The 16,158-nt window shown below is 41.0% G+C and overlaps 1 protein-coding gene across 12 annotated transcripts; it reads left to right on the top strand.

The window, feature by feature from the left end:
- The first annotated feature begins 10,200 nt into the window (after positions 1-10,200).
- LOC115150043 (deoxyribonuclease gamma) lies at positions 10,201-14,635 on the top strand. 12 transcript variants are annotated; one of them, XM_029692927.1, is made up of 11 exons: positions 10,201-10,264; positions 11,298-11,354; positions 12,188-12,273; positions 12,419-12,507; positions 12,611-12,697; positions 12,842-12,954; positions 13,131-13,243; positions 13,458-13,615; positions 13,821-13,917; positions 14,098-14,164; positions 14,378-14,635. In XM_029692927.1, the coding sequence occupies exons 3-11, from the start codon at positions 12,193-12,195 to the stop codon at positions 14,395-14,397; spliced, it is 825 nt and encodes a 274-aa protein (XP_029548787.1). In that variant the 5' UTR covers positions 10,201-10,264; positions 11,298-11,354; positions 12,188-12,192; the 3' UTR covers positions 14,398-14,635. The 12 variants fall into 12 exon arrangements, with proteins under 12 accessions (XP_029548787.1, XP_029548786.1, XP_029548788.1 ...); XM_029692926.1 differs by having other exon boundaries at positions 12,185-12,273; XM_029692922.1 differs by having other exon boundaries at positions 10,209-10,264; positions 11,259-11,354.
- Positions 14,636-16,158: the final 1,523 nt, after the last annotated feature.

Raw genomic sequence — 16,158 nt, 5'->3', positions numbered from 1 at the left:
ATTACTTCCTGTACAGTCTCACAGCTGTTTCTCACACGAAGAACATCAACATGAAATGTCGTTGTTCCACTTGGAACCGACAGGTTGCTCGACCTTATTCATGGTTTCATCGCTCGTAAAGATGTGGAATTATGATGGAATTAAGGCAAGGTCAGGACAAATACACAGATACACTGATACACCTTCATTAATACAGTGTATCTGTAGACACACCTCCACCACACCTTCATTAATACGGTGTATCTGTAGACACCTCCACCACACCTTCATTAATACGGTGTATCTATAGACACACCTCCACCACACCTTCATTAATACGGTGTATCTATAGACACACCTCCACCACACCTTCATTAATACGGTGTATCTATAGACACCTCCACCACACCTTCATTAATACGGTGTATCTGTAGACACACCTTCACCACACCTTCATTAATACGGTGTATCTGTAGACACACCTCCACCACACCTTCATTAATACGGTGTATCTATAGACACCTCCACCACACCTTCATTAATACGGTGTATCTGTAGACACACCTCCACCACACCTTCATTAATACGATGTATCTATAGACACACCTCCACCACACCTTCATTAATACGGTGTATCTGTAGACACACCTCCACCACACCTTCATTAATACGGTGTATCTATAGACACACCTCCACCACACCTTCATTAATACGGTGTATCTGTAGACACCTCCACCACACCTTCATTAATACGGTGTATCTATAGACACACCTCCACCACACCTTCATTAATACGGTGTATATGTAGACACACCTCCACCACACCTTCATTAATACGGTGTATCTGTAGACACCTCCACCACACCTTCATTAATACAGTGTATCTGTAGACACCTCCACCACACCTTCATTAATACGGTGTATCTGTAGACACACCTCCACCACACCTTCATTAATACGGTGTATCTGTAGACACACCTCCACCACACCTTCATTAATACGGTGTATATGTAGACACACCTCCACCACACCTTCATTTCTTTGATCTCCACACAAAACGACTAGCGGGTGAACAACATGCTATTCTCATGATTAAGTTGAAGACCAGAATAACCGTAGAGAGAAAAATGCATAAAAAGCTAATTACTATCCATTACGGTCCAATGCAGCTGTTTTCTTTTATTTATTCATCTTAATATCAATTTTCTGGTTACCTATTAAGTACCTTACTGTGATTGTTTTAAATGAAAATGGTCAAAAAGAAACAAGAATATCTGTTTGGGAGTGGTCTGAGCGGGGAGGGGAAACTGAAAACTCTCTGTCTTATTGTTCTATTTACATATTTACCGCATGGTGATGTCACCTTGGAAGGCCAAAACTCCATCCCACCAAAACAGGCTGAAATTCCAGTCTTTTCAAACAGCTCTTACACTAAAAAGTCATTACCATAATTTTCACAATTTCACAGTATTATTCCAACCTCATAGTGTGGAAATACAGTATATACACTGCTAAAAAAAATAAAGGGAACACTTAAACAACACAATGTAACTCCAAGTCAATCACACTTCTGTGAAATCAAACTGTCCACTTAGGAAGCAACACTGATTGACAATAAATTTCACATGCTGTTGTGCAAATGGAATAGACAACAGGTGGAAATTATAGGCAATTAGCAAGACACCCCCAATAAAGGAGTGGTTCTGCAGGTGGGGACCACAGACCACTTCTCAGTTCCTATGCTTCCTGGCTGATGTTTTGGTCACTTTTGAATGCTGGCGGTGCTTTCACTCTAGTGGTAGCATGAGACGGAGTCTACAACCCACACAAGTGGCTCAGGTAGTGCAGCTCATCCAGGATGGCACATCAATGCGAGCTGTGGCAAGAAGGTTTGCTGTGTCTGTCAGCGTAGTGTCCAGAGCATGGAGGCGCTACCAGGAGACAGGCCAGTACATCAGGAGACGTGGAGGAGGCCGTTGGAGGGCAACAACCCAGCAGCAGGACCGCTACGTTCGCCTTTGTGCAAGGAGGAGCAGGAGAAGCACTGCCAGAGCCCTGCAAAATGACCTCCAGCAGGCCACAAATGTGCATGTGTCTGCTCAAACGGTCAGAAACAGACTCCATGAGGGTGGTATGAGGGCCTGACGTCCACAGTTGGGGGTTGTGCTTACAGCCCAACACCGTGCAGAACATTTGGCATTTGCCAGAGAACACCAAGATTGGCAAATTCGCCACTGTGCTCTTCACAGATGAAAGCAGGTTCACACTGAGCACGTGACAGACGTGACAGAGTCTGGAGACACCGTGGAGAACGTTCTGCTGCCTGCAACATCCTCCAGCATGACCGGTTTGGCGGTGGGTCAGTCATGGTGTGGGGTGGCATTTCTTTGGGGGGCCGCACAGCCCTCCATGTGCTCGCCAGAGGTAGCCTGACTGCCATTAGGTACCGAGATGAGATCCTCAGACCCCTTGTGAGACCATATGCTGGTGCAGTTGGCCCTGGGTTCCTCCTAATGCAAGACAATGCTAGACCTCATGTGGCTGGAGTGTGTCAGCAGTTCCTGCAAGAGGAAGGCATTGATGCTATGGACTGGCCCGCCCGTTCCCCAGACCTGAATCCAATTGAGCACATCTGGGACATCATGTCTCGCTCCATCCACCAACGCCACGTTGCACCACAGACTGTCCAGGAGTTGGCGGATGCTTTAGTCCAGGTCTGGGAGGAGATCCCTCAAGAGACCATCCGCCATCTCATCAGGAGCATGCCCAGGCGTTGTAGGGAGGTCATACAGGCACGTGGAGGCCACACACACTACTGAGCCTCATTTTGACTTGTTTTAAGGACATTACATCAAAGTTGGATCAGCCTGTAGTGTGGTTTTCCACTTTAATTTTGAGTGTGACTCCAAATCCAGACCTCCATGGGTTGATAAATTGGATTTCCATTGATTATTTTTGTGTGATTTTGTTGTCTGCACATTCAAATATGTAAAGAAAAACGTATTTAATAAGATTATTTCTTTCATTCAGATCTAGGATGTGTTGTTTAAGTGTTCCCTTTATTTTTTTGAGCAGTATATATATATATAACACAGGAAATCTTGTTTTTGAGTGCACTAGGCCTTTAAAGACTGGGGCAGTCCCACTACTTCCATATATATTTTGTTCATGTTTATTGGACAGGATAGAAAGAGAGGAGAGAGTTCTGAAATAGTCGTGGGCTGGATTCAAACCCCATGCTCCAGCAGGCCAGTGTTGCTCCAGTGTTGCTCCAGCAGGCCAGTGTTGCTCCAGTGTTGCTCCAGCAGGCCAGTGTTGCTCCAGTGTTGCTCCAGCAGGCCAGTGTTGCACAGGCTTAGACTGCTAGACCAACCTAGACTACAGGGCCCCTATTTATTTTGGCCCCTCTGATCATCAGGGCAAGTTCCAACACGCAGTGACTGGAATGGCATTCCATGAAGATAAAAACAATACATGTGTTGACATACAGTGTTAGGGAGCAGTAATTTAACTACATTTTACAGTAGCTTGGTGGTACTTGAACTAAATAAAAATGTTGGTAGTGTTTTCAGTAGTTAATGACTTTTCATGCCATGTAGAGGTGTAGCTAACTACTGGAACTACACACTACTGTTTTACCATGTAGCGGTGTAGCTAACTACTGGAACTACACACTACTGTTTTACCATGTAGAGGTGTAGCTAACTACTGGAACTACACACTACTGTTTTACCATGTAGCAGTGTAGCTAACTACTGGAACTACACACTACTGTTTTACCATGTAGCGGTGTAGCTAACTACTGGAACTAAATACTACTTTTGTTTTTTACAAAAATTAAATATGGGTGTAGTCAAGAATATCATTTATTTTTCAGCATCAGACCTGCCTAATTCTCACTTGAAACAGGCTACTAGGCTAAATTGCTAAATGTGCTTATTTATAAAAACCTCTTAGGTCTCACTCCCTCCTATCTGAGATACCTGCTTAAGCCCTCATCCTCCGCATACATCAAATTGATCAGAAATACAGTGTAGACATTGTTAATGTTGTAAATGACTATTGTAGCTGGAAATGGCAGATTTGTTTATGGAATATCTACATAGGTGTACAGAGGCCCATTATCAGCAACCATCACTTCTGTGTTCCAATGGCACGTTGTGTTAGCTAATCCAAGTTTATCATTTTAAAAGGCTAATTGATCATTAGAAAAACCTTTTGCAATTATGTTAGCACAGCTGAAAACGGTTGTCCTGATTAAAGAAGCAATAAAACTGACCTTCTTTAGACTAGTTGAGTACCTGGAGCATCAGCATTTGTGGTTTCGATTACAGGCTCAAAATGGCCAGAAACAAATAACTTTCTTCTGAAACTCGTCAGTCTATTCTTGTTCTGAGAAATTAAGGCTATTCCATGCAAGAAATTGCAAAGAAACTGAAGATCTCGTACAACGCTGTGTACTACTCCCTTCACAGAACAGCGCAAACTGGCTCTAACCAAAAGATAAAGACGAGTGGGAGGCCCCGGTGCACAACTGAGCAAGAGGACAAGTACATTAGAGTGTCTAGTTTGAGAAACAGACGCCTCACAAGTCCTCAACTGGCAGCTTCTTTAAATAGTACCCGTAAAAACACCCGTCTCAACGTCAACAGTGAAGAGGCGACTCCGGGATGCTGACCTTCTGGGCAGAGTTGCAAAGAAAAAGCCATATCTCAGACTGGCCAATAAAAATAAAATATTAAGATGGGCAAAAGAACACAAACACTGGACAGAGGAGGGGCCAGCACAGTCACCAGAACTCAACCCTATTGAGCTGTTGTGGGAGCAGCTTGACCGTATGGTGCGTAAGAGGTGCCCATCAAGCCAATCCAACTTGTTTGCTTCAGGAAGCATGGGGGGAAATCTCTTCTGATTACCTCAACAAATTGATAACTAGAATGCCAAAGATCTGCAAGGCTGTAATTGCTGCAAATGGAGGATTCTTTGACGGAAGCAAAGTTTGAAGGACACAATTATTATTTCAATTAAAAATCATTATTTATAACTTTGTCAACGTCTTGACTATATTTTCTATTCATTTTGCAACTCCTTTCATGTATGTTTTCTTGGAAAACAAGAACATTTCTAAGTGAGCCCAAACTTTTGAACGGTAGTGTATATTTTTGACTACTTTTACTTTTACTTCACTACATTCCGAAAGAAAATAATGTACTTTTACCTCCATACATTTTCCCTGACACTCAAACGTACTCGTTGAATTCTTAGCATGACAAGAAAATGGTCCAATTCACACACTTATCAAGAGAACATCCCTGGTCATCCCTACTGCCTCTGATCTGGCGGACTCACTAAACACAAATGTTCATTTGCAAATGATGTCTGAGTGTTGGAGTCTGCCCCTTGCTATCCGTAAATAAATAAAAAACAAGAAAATAATGCTGTCTGGTTTGCCTAATATAAAGAATTTGAAATTATTTATACTTTTCTTTTGATACTTAGGTGTATTTAAAACCAAATACTTTTAGACTTTTACTCAAGTAGTATCTTACCGGGGGACTTTCACATTTACTTGTCATTTTCTATTAAGGTATCTTTACTTTTACTCAAGTATGACAATTGTGTACTTTTTCCACCACTGGGCTTTCTGAAGATGTTAATATGCACATTACAGACAAGTTTCATCCTGGTAGATGGTTTGATTACAATAATATAAGTAGATGAAATGAACATGTTAGTAGCCTACATTGTGACAACCTGTCCTAGAAATACAGTACATGTCAAAGTTGAGCCGTCTGGCTCATGTCTCAACATGTGACTACTGTGCTTTATTAGGCCCTGAAGGTGAGCGACCATTACCCTGTGGAGGAGCTGAAAAGATCAACAGAACAGAGTAACATTCACATACTGTACATCTCCACACACACCTGCACATATCACTCTACACACACACACCTGCACATATCACTCTACACACACCTGCACATGTCACTCTACACACACCTGCACATATCACTCTACACACACCTGCACATGTCACTCTACACACACCTGCACATGTCACTCTACACACACCTGCACATATCACTCTACACACACCTGCACATGTCACTCTACACACACCTGCACATGTCACTCTACACACACCTGCACATATCACTCTACACACACCTGCACATATCACTCTACACACACCTGCACATATCACTCTACACACACCTGCACATATCACTCTACACACACCTGCACATATCACTCTACACACACCTGCACACATCACTCTACACACACCTGCACATATCACTCTACACACACCTGCACATATCACTCTACACACACCTGCACATATCACTCTACACACACCTGCACATATCACTCTACACACACCTGCACATATCACTCTACACACACCTGCACATATCACTCTACACACACCTGCACATATCACTCTACACACACCTGCACATATCACTCTACACACCTGCACATATCCTACACACATTCAAAATCTGCAACAACATTAAAAAAAATATATATACTGTATTTTCAGATAATGAGATAATAATAAAAATAATAGCCTATACATGGGGACACAGACAAGAGGACAGAGGTGGTGGAACTGAAGAGAGGAAACCTTCTCCTCCTCCAACCAGAGAAGCTACATTTAGAGATACAGGTGCTGAAGATGCAGAACCCTGTACATGGACAAGAGGACAGAGGGATTGTGTGAAGAGGTGATGGAACTGAAGACAGGAAACCTTCTCCTCCTCCAAACAGAGAAGCTACATTTAGAGATACAGGTGCTGAAGATGCAGAACCCTGTACATGGACAAGAGGACAGAGGGATTGTGTGAAGAGGTGATGGAACTGAAGACAGGAAACCTTCTCCTCCTCCAACCAGAGAAGCTACATTTAGAGAAACAGGTGCTGAAGATGCAGATGGCCAAGCTTGGGAAAAGTTACATTGAACTGTGATGAAGTCTTACCACAATGTATGTCATGTTTATGCTTTAAAAGGAACTGATATTTTTGAGAAGAGACTTTTAAAGAGACATTGCCCCTATTTTTTATGAGATGCTTCCTACCTTTTCCCCCCAAAATATTGTTCATTGTGAATCTTGCCTGGTTGTCATTCATCCTTTCCTGAAATTGCACAGGGGCACAAAATAACCAGACTTTTCCCATATCTGACATCAGTGGAGGCTGTTGAGGGGAGGACGGCTCATAATAATGGATCATAGTAATCAAATCAAACTTTATTTTTCACATGTGCCGAATACAACATGTGTAGACCTTACCGTGAAATGCTTACTTACAAGCCCTTAACCAACAGTGCAGTTCAAGAAAGAGTTAGGAAAATATTTACCAAATAAACTAAAGTCAAAAATGATAAAAAAGTAACACAATAAAATAACAATAACGAGTCTATATACAGAGGGTAGCGGTACCGAGTCAATGTGCAGGGGTACAGGTTAGTTGAGGTAACTTGTACATGTAGGTAAGGGTGAAGTGACTATGCACAGATAATAAACAGCAAGTAGCAGCAGTGTACAAAAATGGAGGGTGGGGCGGTGTCATTGTAAATAATCCGGTGGCCATTTGATTAATTGTTCAGCGGTCTTATGGTTTGGAGGTTGAAGCTGTTGTTAAGGAGCTGGAATGGAATGGCATCAAACACATGGAAACCATGGAAACCATAGAAATCATGGAAACCATGTGTTCCATGTATTTTATACCATTCTACTCCTTCCGCTCCAGCCATTCCCATGAGCCTGTCCTCCCCAATTAGGGTGCCACCAACCTCCTGTGTCTGACATACAGAAAGCAGAACACTAGCCTTGCAGACTGTCTAACCTCAAAAAGAGCGGAAGCCTCAAAACAGGGTTACTTCCTGTGCAGCCAGTCGTTACTTCCTGTGAAAACAAATCAGCCGCAGCTTTTTCTCACACGAAGAACATAAACATTAAATATTATACAAACGTTTCTCAGGTTAACTTTCTCTATGCTTTTGGCTTTTTGGTACAAAATATGATATTATTAAAAAAAAATGATATGACATTAACAAAGAAGATGATTGACTAAAGTTAATTGATAAGTTGTCTTAAATACTCAATTTAGTCGATATTATAACTGTTTCTTTATTCCAAGTTGGTAGCGTGTTATGGTGATGTACCCAGGAGCCGAAAGATGCTCTGTTGCCTTTTTAAAATTTATTTTGTATTATTGAAAATTAAAACATACAATCTACCTGCAGTGAAGCCGTTCAACATTTACATTACATTCAGTCATCTAACCTTCTCCAGTCCAGAGCAACCCACTGGAGCAATCTGGGTCAACCGCCCTACCCAAGGGCATGTCGACAAATCTCCCACCAAGTCAAGTCAAAACAGGGACCCGAACCAGCAACCTATCGGCCACCGGCCCAAGCTCTCAACCGCCAGGCTGCCAACCATCAAAGACCCCCACAGTCACTGAGAGCTGCCCCTCAACCATCCGAGCCCCCCCACAAAATACATAATAAAAATAATAAAACATTTTCTTTTAAACTATGAGAAGCTCTGAAGGCTTTGTAAATCTGGTGCTGGTGGTAACCAGGATGTATCTTGATCTCTTGCCAGCTGGGTGGGGTAGCTTAAGATGTATTTTTTTTGTTAACAATTGTTTACTTTTCTATAAACTCAAAGAACTGGTTAATGTCACACAATTTGGGCTTTGACTAGGCCATTCCAAGACATTTAAATGTTTCCCCTTAAACCACTCGAGTGTTGCTTTAGCAGTATGCTTAGGGTCATTGTCCTGCTGGAAGGTGAACCTCCGTCCCAGTCTCAAATCTCTGGAAGACTGAAACAGGTTTCCTCAAGAATTTCTCTGTATTTAGCACCATCCATCATTCCTTCAATTATGACCAGTTTCCCAGTCCCTGCCGATGAAAAACATCCCCACGGCATGATGCTGCCACCACCATGGCGGGATGGTGTTCTCGGGGTGATGAAAGGTGTTGGGTTTGCGCCAGACATATCATTTACCTTGATGGCCAAAAAGCTCAATTTTAGTCTCATCTTCCATATGTTTGGGGAGTCTCCCACATGCCTTTTGGCGAACACCAAACGTGTTTGCTTATATTTTTCTTTAAGCAATGGCTTTTTTTCTGGCCACTCTTCCATAAAGCCCAGCTCTGTGGAGTGTACGGCTTAAAGTGGTCCTATGGACAGATACTCCAATCTCCGCTGTGGAACTTTGCAGCTCCATCAGGGTTATCTTTGGTCTCTTTGTTGCTTCTCTGATTAATGCCCTCCTTGCCTAGTCTGTGAGTTTTGGTGGGCGAGCCTCTCTTGGAAGGTATGTTGTGATGCCATATTCTTTCCATTTTTTTATAATGGATTTAATGGTGCTCCGTGGGATGTTCAGTGTTTTGGATATTTTTTATAACCCAACCCTGATCTGTACTTCTCCACAACTTTGTCCCTGACCTGTTTGGAGAGCTCCTTGGTCTTCATGGTGCCACTTGCTTGGTGGTGTCCCTTGCTTAGTGGTGTTGCAGACTCTGGGGCCTTTCAGAACAGGTGTATATATACTGAGATCATGTGACAGATCATGTAACACTTAGATTGCACACAGGTGGACTTTATTTAACTAATTATGTGACTTCTGAAGGTAATTGGTTGCACCAGATCTTATTTAGGGGCTTCATAGCAAAGGGGGTGAGTACATACAGTATGCACGCACAACTTTTCCATTATTTATTTTTTCGCATTTTATGAAACAAGTTATTTTTTTCATTTCGCTTCACCAATTTGGAGTATTTTGTGTAAGTCCATTACATGAAATCCAAATACAAATCCATTTAAATTACAGGTTGTAATGCAACAAAACAGGAAAAACGCCAAGGTGGATAAATACTTGTACATGGCACTGTACCTACAGAAATACATTGCTACTGTATCTATAGATAGCGTGTTGGCCGAACCCTCTTAAACCAGTGTAGGAGTGTTTCTAATGAATATTACTTCAGTATCTTCCTTTTAAGAGAAGGTTGCAGGTGTAGTTGCAGGTGATCTGTTAGAAAAGTGTGTGGGCAGGATGTTAATGTTTTGGTTATCCTTTACTGACTGGTTCAGCTGGGGCCGCTCTATCAACTAGGGGCTGGGCTTGGCTCACACACAAGTTTCAGCCAATCAAGTGACATATGCTTGCTATAAGAAGGCCAAGCCCCTGAAAGAGAGTTACAGTTGTTCATTGCTAAACAAGATACTGCACCACATCATCATAGAGCCGATCATCCCTTCAGGTAAGTGAAGTCGAAATGGAATTTACAGATATGAGGTTTTCCTACATTTGTATGCAGACTCCAGCACAAAGAATTTTAAATACTTGGAATATTTTCAATGATTTTCTTGTTTTGCTTTAATTCATTGAGAACTTGATGATTAATTGACAAGTTGAATCAGGTGACCTTGTCCAGGGCTACAATACAAATGCACACTGTTGGGGGTACTTGAGGACTGGAGTTGGGAAACACTGTTCTAAGCCTTCTGTTATTATGGTGCAATTAGGGTTTGGAGGTATTTGAACTGATGGTAAAATATCTCATTTGTTTTTGCAAGTTTGTCAGTGAAAGAAACCAGATAGAACATTCCTGTAAGCCCCTTCCCACACAATATACCACAGGTAATGTCTGAGCATGTTGGACCTTGTCAACAGAGATCATGTTACATCCTTTTACAACTCTAGTGGTTTAATTTGACTGAAATATGCTGGATTGTTTTTGCATGCTACCTACATGACATTGAATTCATAATTATGTTCCAGCCAGTCATCCAGAACTACTGTTCTGTGAGAAGAAACCCTGTTTATTGCACAACAAAGAGAAGTTAGAATCAGTCACATGCTGTTGCTACAGTAACCTACTCCTAGTCCGTAGGCTGAGTCACTGTAGGACTAAAGTGACTTCATGCATTTTTTTATCTGTCCTGCTTGGTGGAATTCCTCACAACTAGGAATTTCACATCTGGTGAGGAATTACACATCTGGAGTGACTAAGCCTACACCTCTGAAAACTTTATTGAAAGTACTGTAAGGAAATGCTGCTTTGGCCAGGTCTCCCTCAGAAATACATTCTCATCTAAAAGCACTTCCTGGTTAAATAAAGGATACATTTAAATAGTGGTACAACTGCTGGCTCACAGTTGTATTACTGTATTAGAGTTGCAACCACAGACTGTGGAGCTGTGATGTTGCAACGTGTTCCATAGGGAAATAGCCGTCCATTCTGTTGTCAGCAGATCAACTCATCTTGAAGCATTTGAGTTTGAACTCCTCAGCTCCAGTTAATCCAGCTCCATCCTACCTTGATCAACTGGTTTCACCTCCACCCAACCGTGAGTGACCGCTGATATGACAAGTACTCTGGATATCAAACAGAGGACCTTTAACCTAACACAATGAAAGGACATTTTTAGCTTAATCCCTTGATATAAATAATTCATTTTTTGAAGGAGACTCTAGTCCAAATTAGATTTTCAGTATTAAATGTACAATGTAATGACCGTCATATTACATAGTTTGTAAACTACTATTATGTTCTCTAGCAGAATCACGTGTAGCGCTGAAATAGTCCTGTTTTTTCACACCATGAGGAGATCTTCTGCCATTGAAGATAATGGAGGGTTGTTATAGATCTCACAGGGCCACAGAACAAGGTGCATGACTGCACTCTTAGAAAGAGTTTTATTTACAGGGACCTTCTGTACATAATAAAGGTCTCTAAAAGGGTTCTTTGTTTGGTGAAAAGGTTCTGGAACCATAAATGGTTCTACAGGGTCAAGCCGAAGAACCCTTTTTTAAAGGTTCTAAATAAGTGTAGTCAGAGACATGCTTTCCAACCCTTTCACTAAAATAGTTTCATCATGTGACCATGCCAATAGAAACACTACATTTGCATCAGGAATTTTAACAAGAATCTAGCCAGATGTACTGAGTTTAACCTAATGTATGTCCTGAAGCATGTTTTCCTTGTGTTGAGCCATTTAAGAGACATTGCTGTTGTGCATTATCATAAAACCCACACAGAGGGCAATAAACACATGGACTATTAAACTTGTTTTGGTTTAGGTAATTACATCCTTTCTCTGGAATCGTTGCTTGTTTGATCAACTAGCAGTTCATTATAGTTTTACATGGATGTGATTTTATTTATCTCTTTTTCCAGCAGCAGTCATGAAGGTTGCATCTTTCAACATCCAGAAATTTGGGAAGCGTAAGCTATCAAACCCAAACACCCTTGCTACCCTTGTGAAGGTACAGCTACATGATTGTATTCGTGATCTTATAATTCCCTCAGAGAAACATTTGTCAAACTATCCTCAAAACAAGGATGTTATCCTACATATAAACAGATAAACTAATGAATGTTTTCTCCTTTTCCTTCCATTCGTCCTATCAGATTGTGTCTCGCTATGACATCATAGTGATTCTGGAGGTGGTGGACGAGAGAGGCACTTCAGTGAAAAAGTTCCTGGAGGAATTAAATAAGTAAGTCAAGTGATTTCCCTCATGTGACGCTATAAAATATACAACTAGGGAAACTCCTGGCCCTACATGATAAGTATCAGTCATTACAGGTGTGTCATTCCAGGGCTAATAAAAAGCAACAATATACTCTGCAAATCAGCACTCGTCTGGGAAGAGACAAATACAAGGAGCAGTTTATGTTTCTGTACAGGTACAATTCAAACACATGGTCAACTTTACCTTCATAAACCTCTATCTGATGCCATTCATTTTTTTACATTGTGATCTGATAAAAATATATATATATAATGCAGGACTAATGCTATTAAACGTGTTGTATTGTATGTTCTGAAAGGGATGATTTGGTGGACTTGGTTGGCTCCTGGCAATATGAGGACAACCAGGCTGGAGATGTGGACGCCTTCGCCAGGGAGCCTTACATTCTTCGCTTCAAATGTCTCAACTCTGGTAAGGGGCACAGGAGTGCTAGAATTAAGCATGATCCATCCATATGGCATTTGATTTAGCAAATAATATGAGCGTGAATGGCAAACAGACAGACAGCTGGATATTGCAGCAGAGAATAAAAGCCCATTCATAAACAGCTGTAATATATATATCTCATCTCTTCCTGTGTTTCTCAGTGCTTGAGGACTTGGTACTGATCCCAGTGCACACCAAGCCTGAGGATTCAGGGAAGGAGCTGGATGAGCTTTATGATGTCTTCCTGGAAGTGACAAAGAAATGGAAGACTGATGTAAGCTCTGAGCTAAGCCATTGACAGAGCTTAACACCTCCCTTGGGTTTAGAAAGTGCACTTGTCACTAAACTGTATATATGGGACTTTGACAAGTAAAATACAAAACCAGCCACATGATGATTTTAAGATAACTATGTATGCTCTCCTAAAAACAGTGTCCTTATTCTGGATGACAATAATTGTTGTTGTTGAATGTTTCTCTCTGTACCAGAACGTCATGATCCTAGGTGACTTCAATGCAGACGGTTCCTACCTTTCTAAAAAGGGCATGAAAGCCATCCGTATCCGCAGTGACAAAAATTTCCACTGGCTGATTAAAGATGACGTGGACACCACAGCAAACACAGGCAACGATAACACTTATGACAGGTGGCTCAGTGTGATTTGTGAAATTAATTAATGAACGCCTCATGTATGAAACAGATAATCACCTATGGAGTTAATTTGACATTTCTTTGGTATTGTTTAAAGGAGTTAAAATGTCATAAGAGCTGTCATAAAAGCTATTATAAAACTAATTTACTTGTGTGTAATATGGAATGACTGCTGACTTCCTTTTCTGATCAACATCTAGGATTGTGATCTATGGGGATGACATGCTTGACGCCATCGTGCCAAACTCTGCCAAACCATTCAACTTCCAGATTGCATATGGGCTTTCTGAAGAAGATGTAAGTATGCAGGTTACAGACAAATTCCATCCTGGTCGATGGTTTGATTACAATAATATAAGTAGATGAAATGAACATGTTAGTAGCCTACATTGTGACAACCTGTCCTAGAAATACAGTACATGCCAAAGTTGAGCCGTCTGGCTCATGTCTCAACATGTGACTACTGTGCTTTATTAGGCCCTGAAGGTGAGCGACCATTACCCTGTGGAGGTAGAGCTGAAAAGATCAACACCAACAAAACAGAGTAAGCAGCATCATTGATCTTTATTCTGAATCTCCCAAACTTTCCTCTTAAAGAAAATTGTCAAAACGGGGTAAAGACAAAAAACTAAACAGAGTCATCTTTACAGACAAATCATTCCACACACACATTCACATATCAATCCATACACAGATGCACATATGACCCGACACAGAAAAATAATTATAGATATAACAAAACAAATCTGATTTTCAGGCTCTGCGACTGGGAAATAGAACCCTGTACATGGACAGGAGGACAGAGGAAGTGAGTGAAGAGGTGATGGATCTGGAGAAGAAGGCTTATAAGGATGGTCAAGCTTAGGAAAAGTTACATTGAACTGTGATTAAATCTTACCTCAATACTAGTCATATTAATACTGTATATCATATTTGTATGTCTAGTGTAGCTACTGATCTAAAACTGATGTGTATCTTGACCGAATCTCAAATAAAGATGATGGAGTGAAAATCCTGCAGTAGTTACAATACTTTATTATTTACAAGACCACATTGTAAATTATAATTCAAAAAGGTCATTTCATGTTTTCCTCTTTTTACTATTGATCGAAATGAAAGAAAAAAACTGAGGGAGAGAGAGGGAGGGGGGCTGGATTTCACAGGGGGCTGTGATTCAGCAACATATGAGTGCATGGTCTTCAAATGCCAAATACCTTCTTTCCAGACTTCTTGATTGTTCCACCAGCTGAACAAAAGGGAAAAATCTAGACATTGATATAACCATGCTAAATACAGTATCAGTCAAAAGTTTGGACACGCCTACTCATTCAAGAGTTTTTCTTTATTTTTACTATTTTCTATATTGTAGAATAATAGTAAAGACATCACAACTATGAAATAATCATGTAGTAACCAAAAAAGTGTTAAACAAATCAAAATATATTTTATATTAGAGATTCTTAGTTACCTCTGCTGCAGAGGAAAAGTTCATTAGATTTAACTGCACCGCAGAAATTGCAGCCCAAATTAATGCTTCACAGAGTTCAAGTAACAGACGCATCTCAACATCAACTGTTCAGAGAAGACTGCATCAAGCATTCATGGTTGAATTGCTGCATAGAAACCACTACTAAAGGACACCAATAAGAAGAAGAGACTTGCTTGGGCTAAGAAACACGAGCAATGGACATTAAACCGGTGGAAATCTGTCCTTTGGTCTGATGAGTCCAAATTTGAGATTTGTGCTTCCAACCTCTGTGTTTTTGTGAGACGCAGAGTAGCTGAACGGCTGATCTACGCATGTGTGTCTCCCACCGTGAAGCACTGAGGAGGTGGTATGGTGTGGGGGTGCTTTGCTGGTGACACTGTCTGTGATTTATTTCAAATTCAAGGCACACTTAACCAGCATCTGTTTTGCTCTTAGTGGAACTATCCTTTTTTTTCAACAGGACAATGACCCAACACACCTCCAGGCTGTGTAAGAGCTATTTTTATTTATTTAAAAAATATATATTTCACTCGGCAAGTCAGTTAAGAACACATTTTTATTTACAATGACGGCCTACCCCAGTCAAACATGGACATCGGCCACCATATGGGACTCCCAATCACAGCCAGATGTGATTGTTAGGGGAATTTTCAATCCCAATAACGCATTTAATCTTTAACCAATTCAACGAGGTTTGTAAGACCCTGGATTCACAAATAATTGGGCAAAGTCTCAGATTTTATAAAAAAGGTTCACAGATCTTTATTCATGAGAGCTCTAAAGTCAAAAATGAGGACTCAGTCCTTTTATAATACACACACACATTCCTATCTTTAGACCACTCCCTGCTCAAACAACCAGTACTTTTCCACTAACCACAAAGAACCATACATTTTGTCACATTCTTCAAGCCTTTCACCTCCCCTCCCCCGTTGAGACCCTCCTGGTTTGAAACCATCTAATGATTTTCTATTATCTACTCTACAACTTCACTCTGCTTACATCCCTACTAAAGAATATAATACCCTAGCATTAAAATTCCTACAGAT

The sequence above is a fragment of the Salmo trutta genome, chromosome 16, assembly GCF_901001165.1.
Source record: "Salmo trutta chromosome 16, fSalTru1.1, whole genome shotgun sequence".
NCBI lineage: Eukaryota > Metazoa > Chordata > Actinopteri > Salmoniformes > Salmonidae > Salmo > Salmo trutta.
This window is presented reverse-complemented; position numbering and strand designations above follow the sequence as displayed.

Coding starts and splice junctions, on each gene's coding strand:
- LOC115150043 (XM_029692917.1), top strand. CDS start 10,551: ATGGTAAAATATCTCATTTGTTTTTGCAAGTTTGTCAGTGAAAGAAAC. Junction 12,274..12,418: donor CCCTTGCTACCCTTGTGAAG/GTACAGCTACAT, acceptor TCGTCCTATCAG/ATTGTGTCTCGCTATGACAT. Junction 14,165..14,377: donor ATCAACACCAACAAAACAGA/GTAAGCAGCATC, acceptor TCTGATTTTCAG/GCTCTGCGACTGGGAAATAG.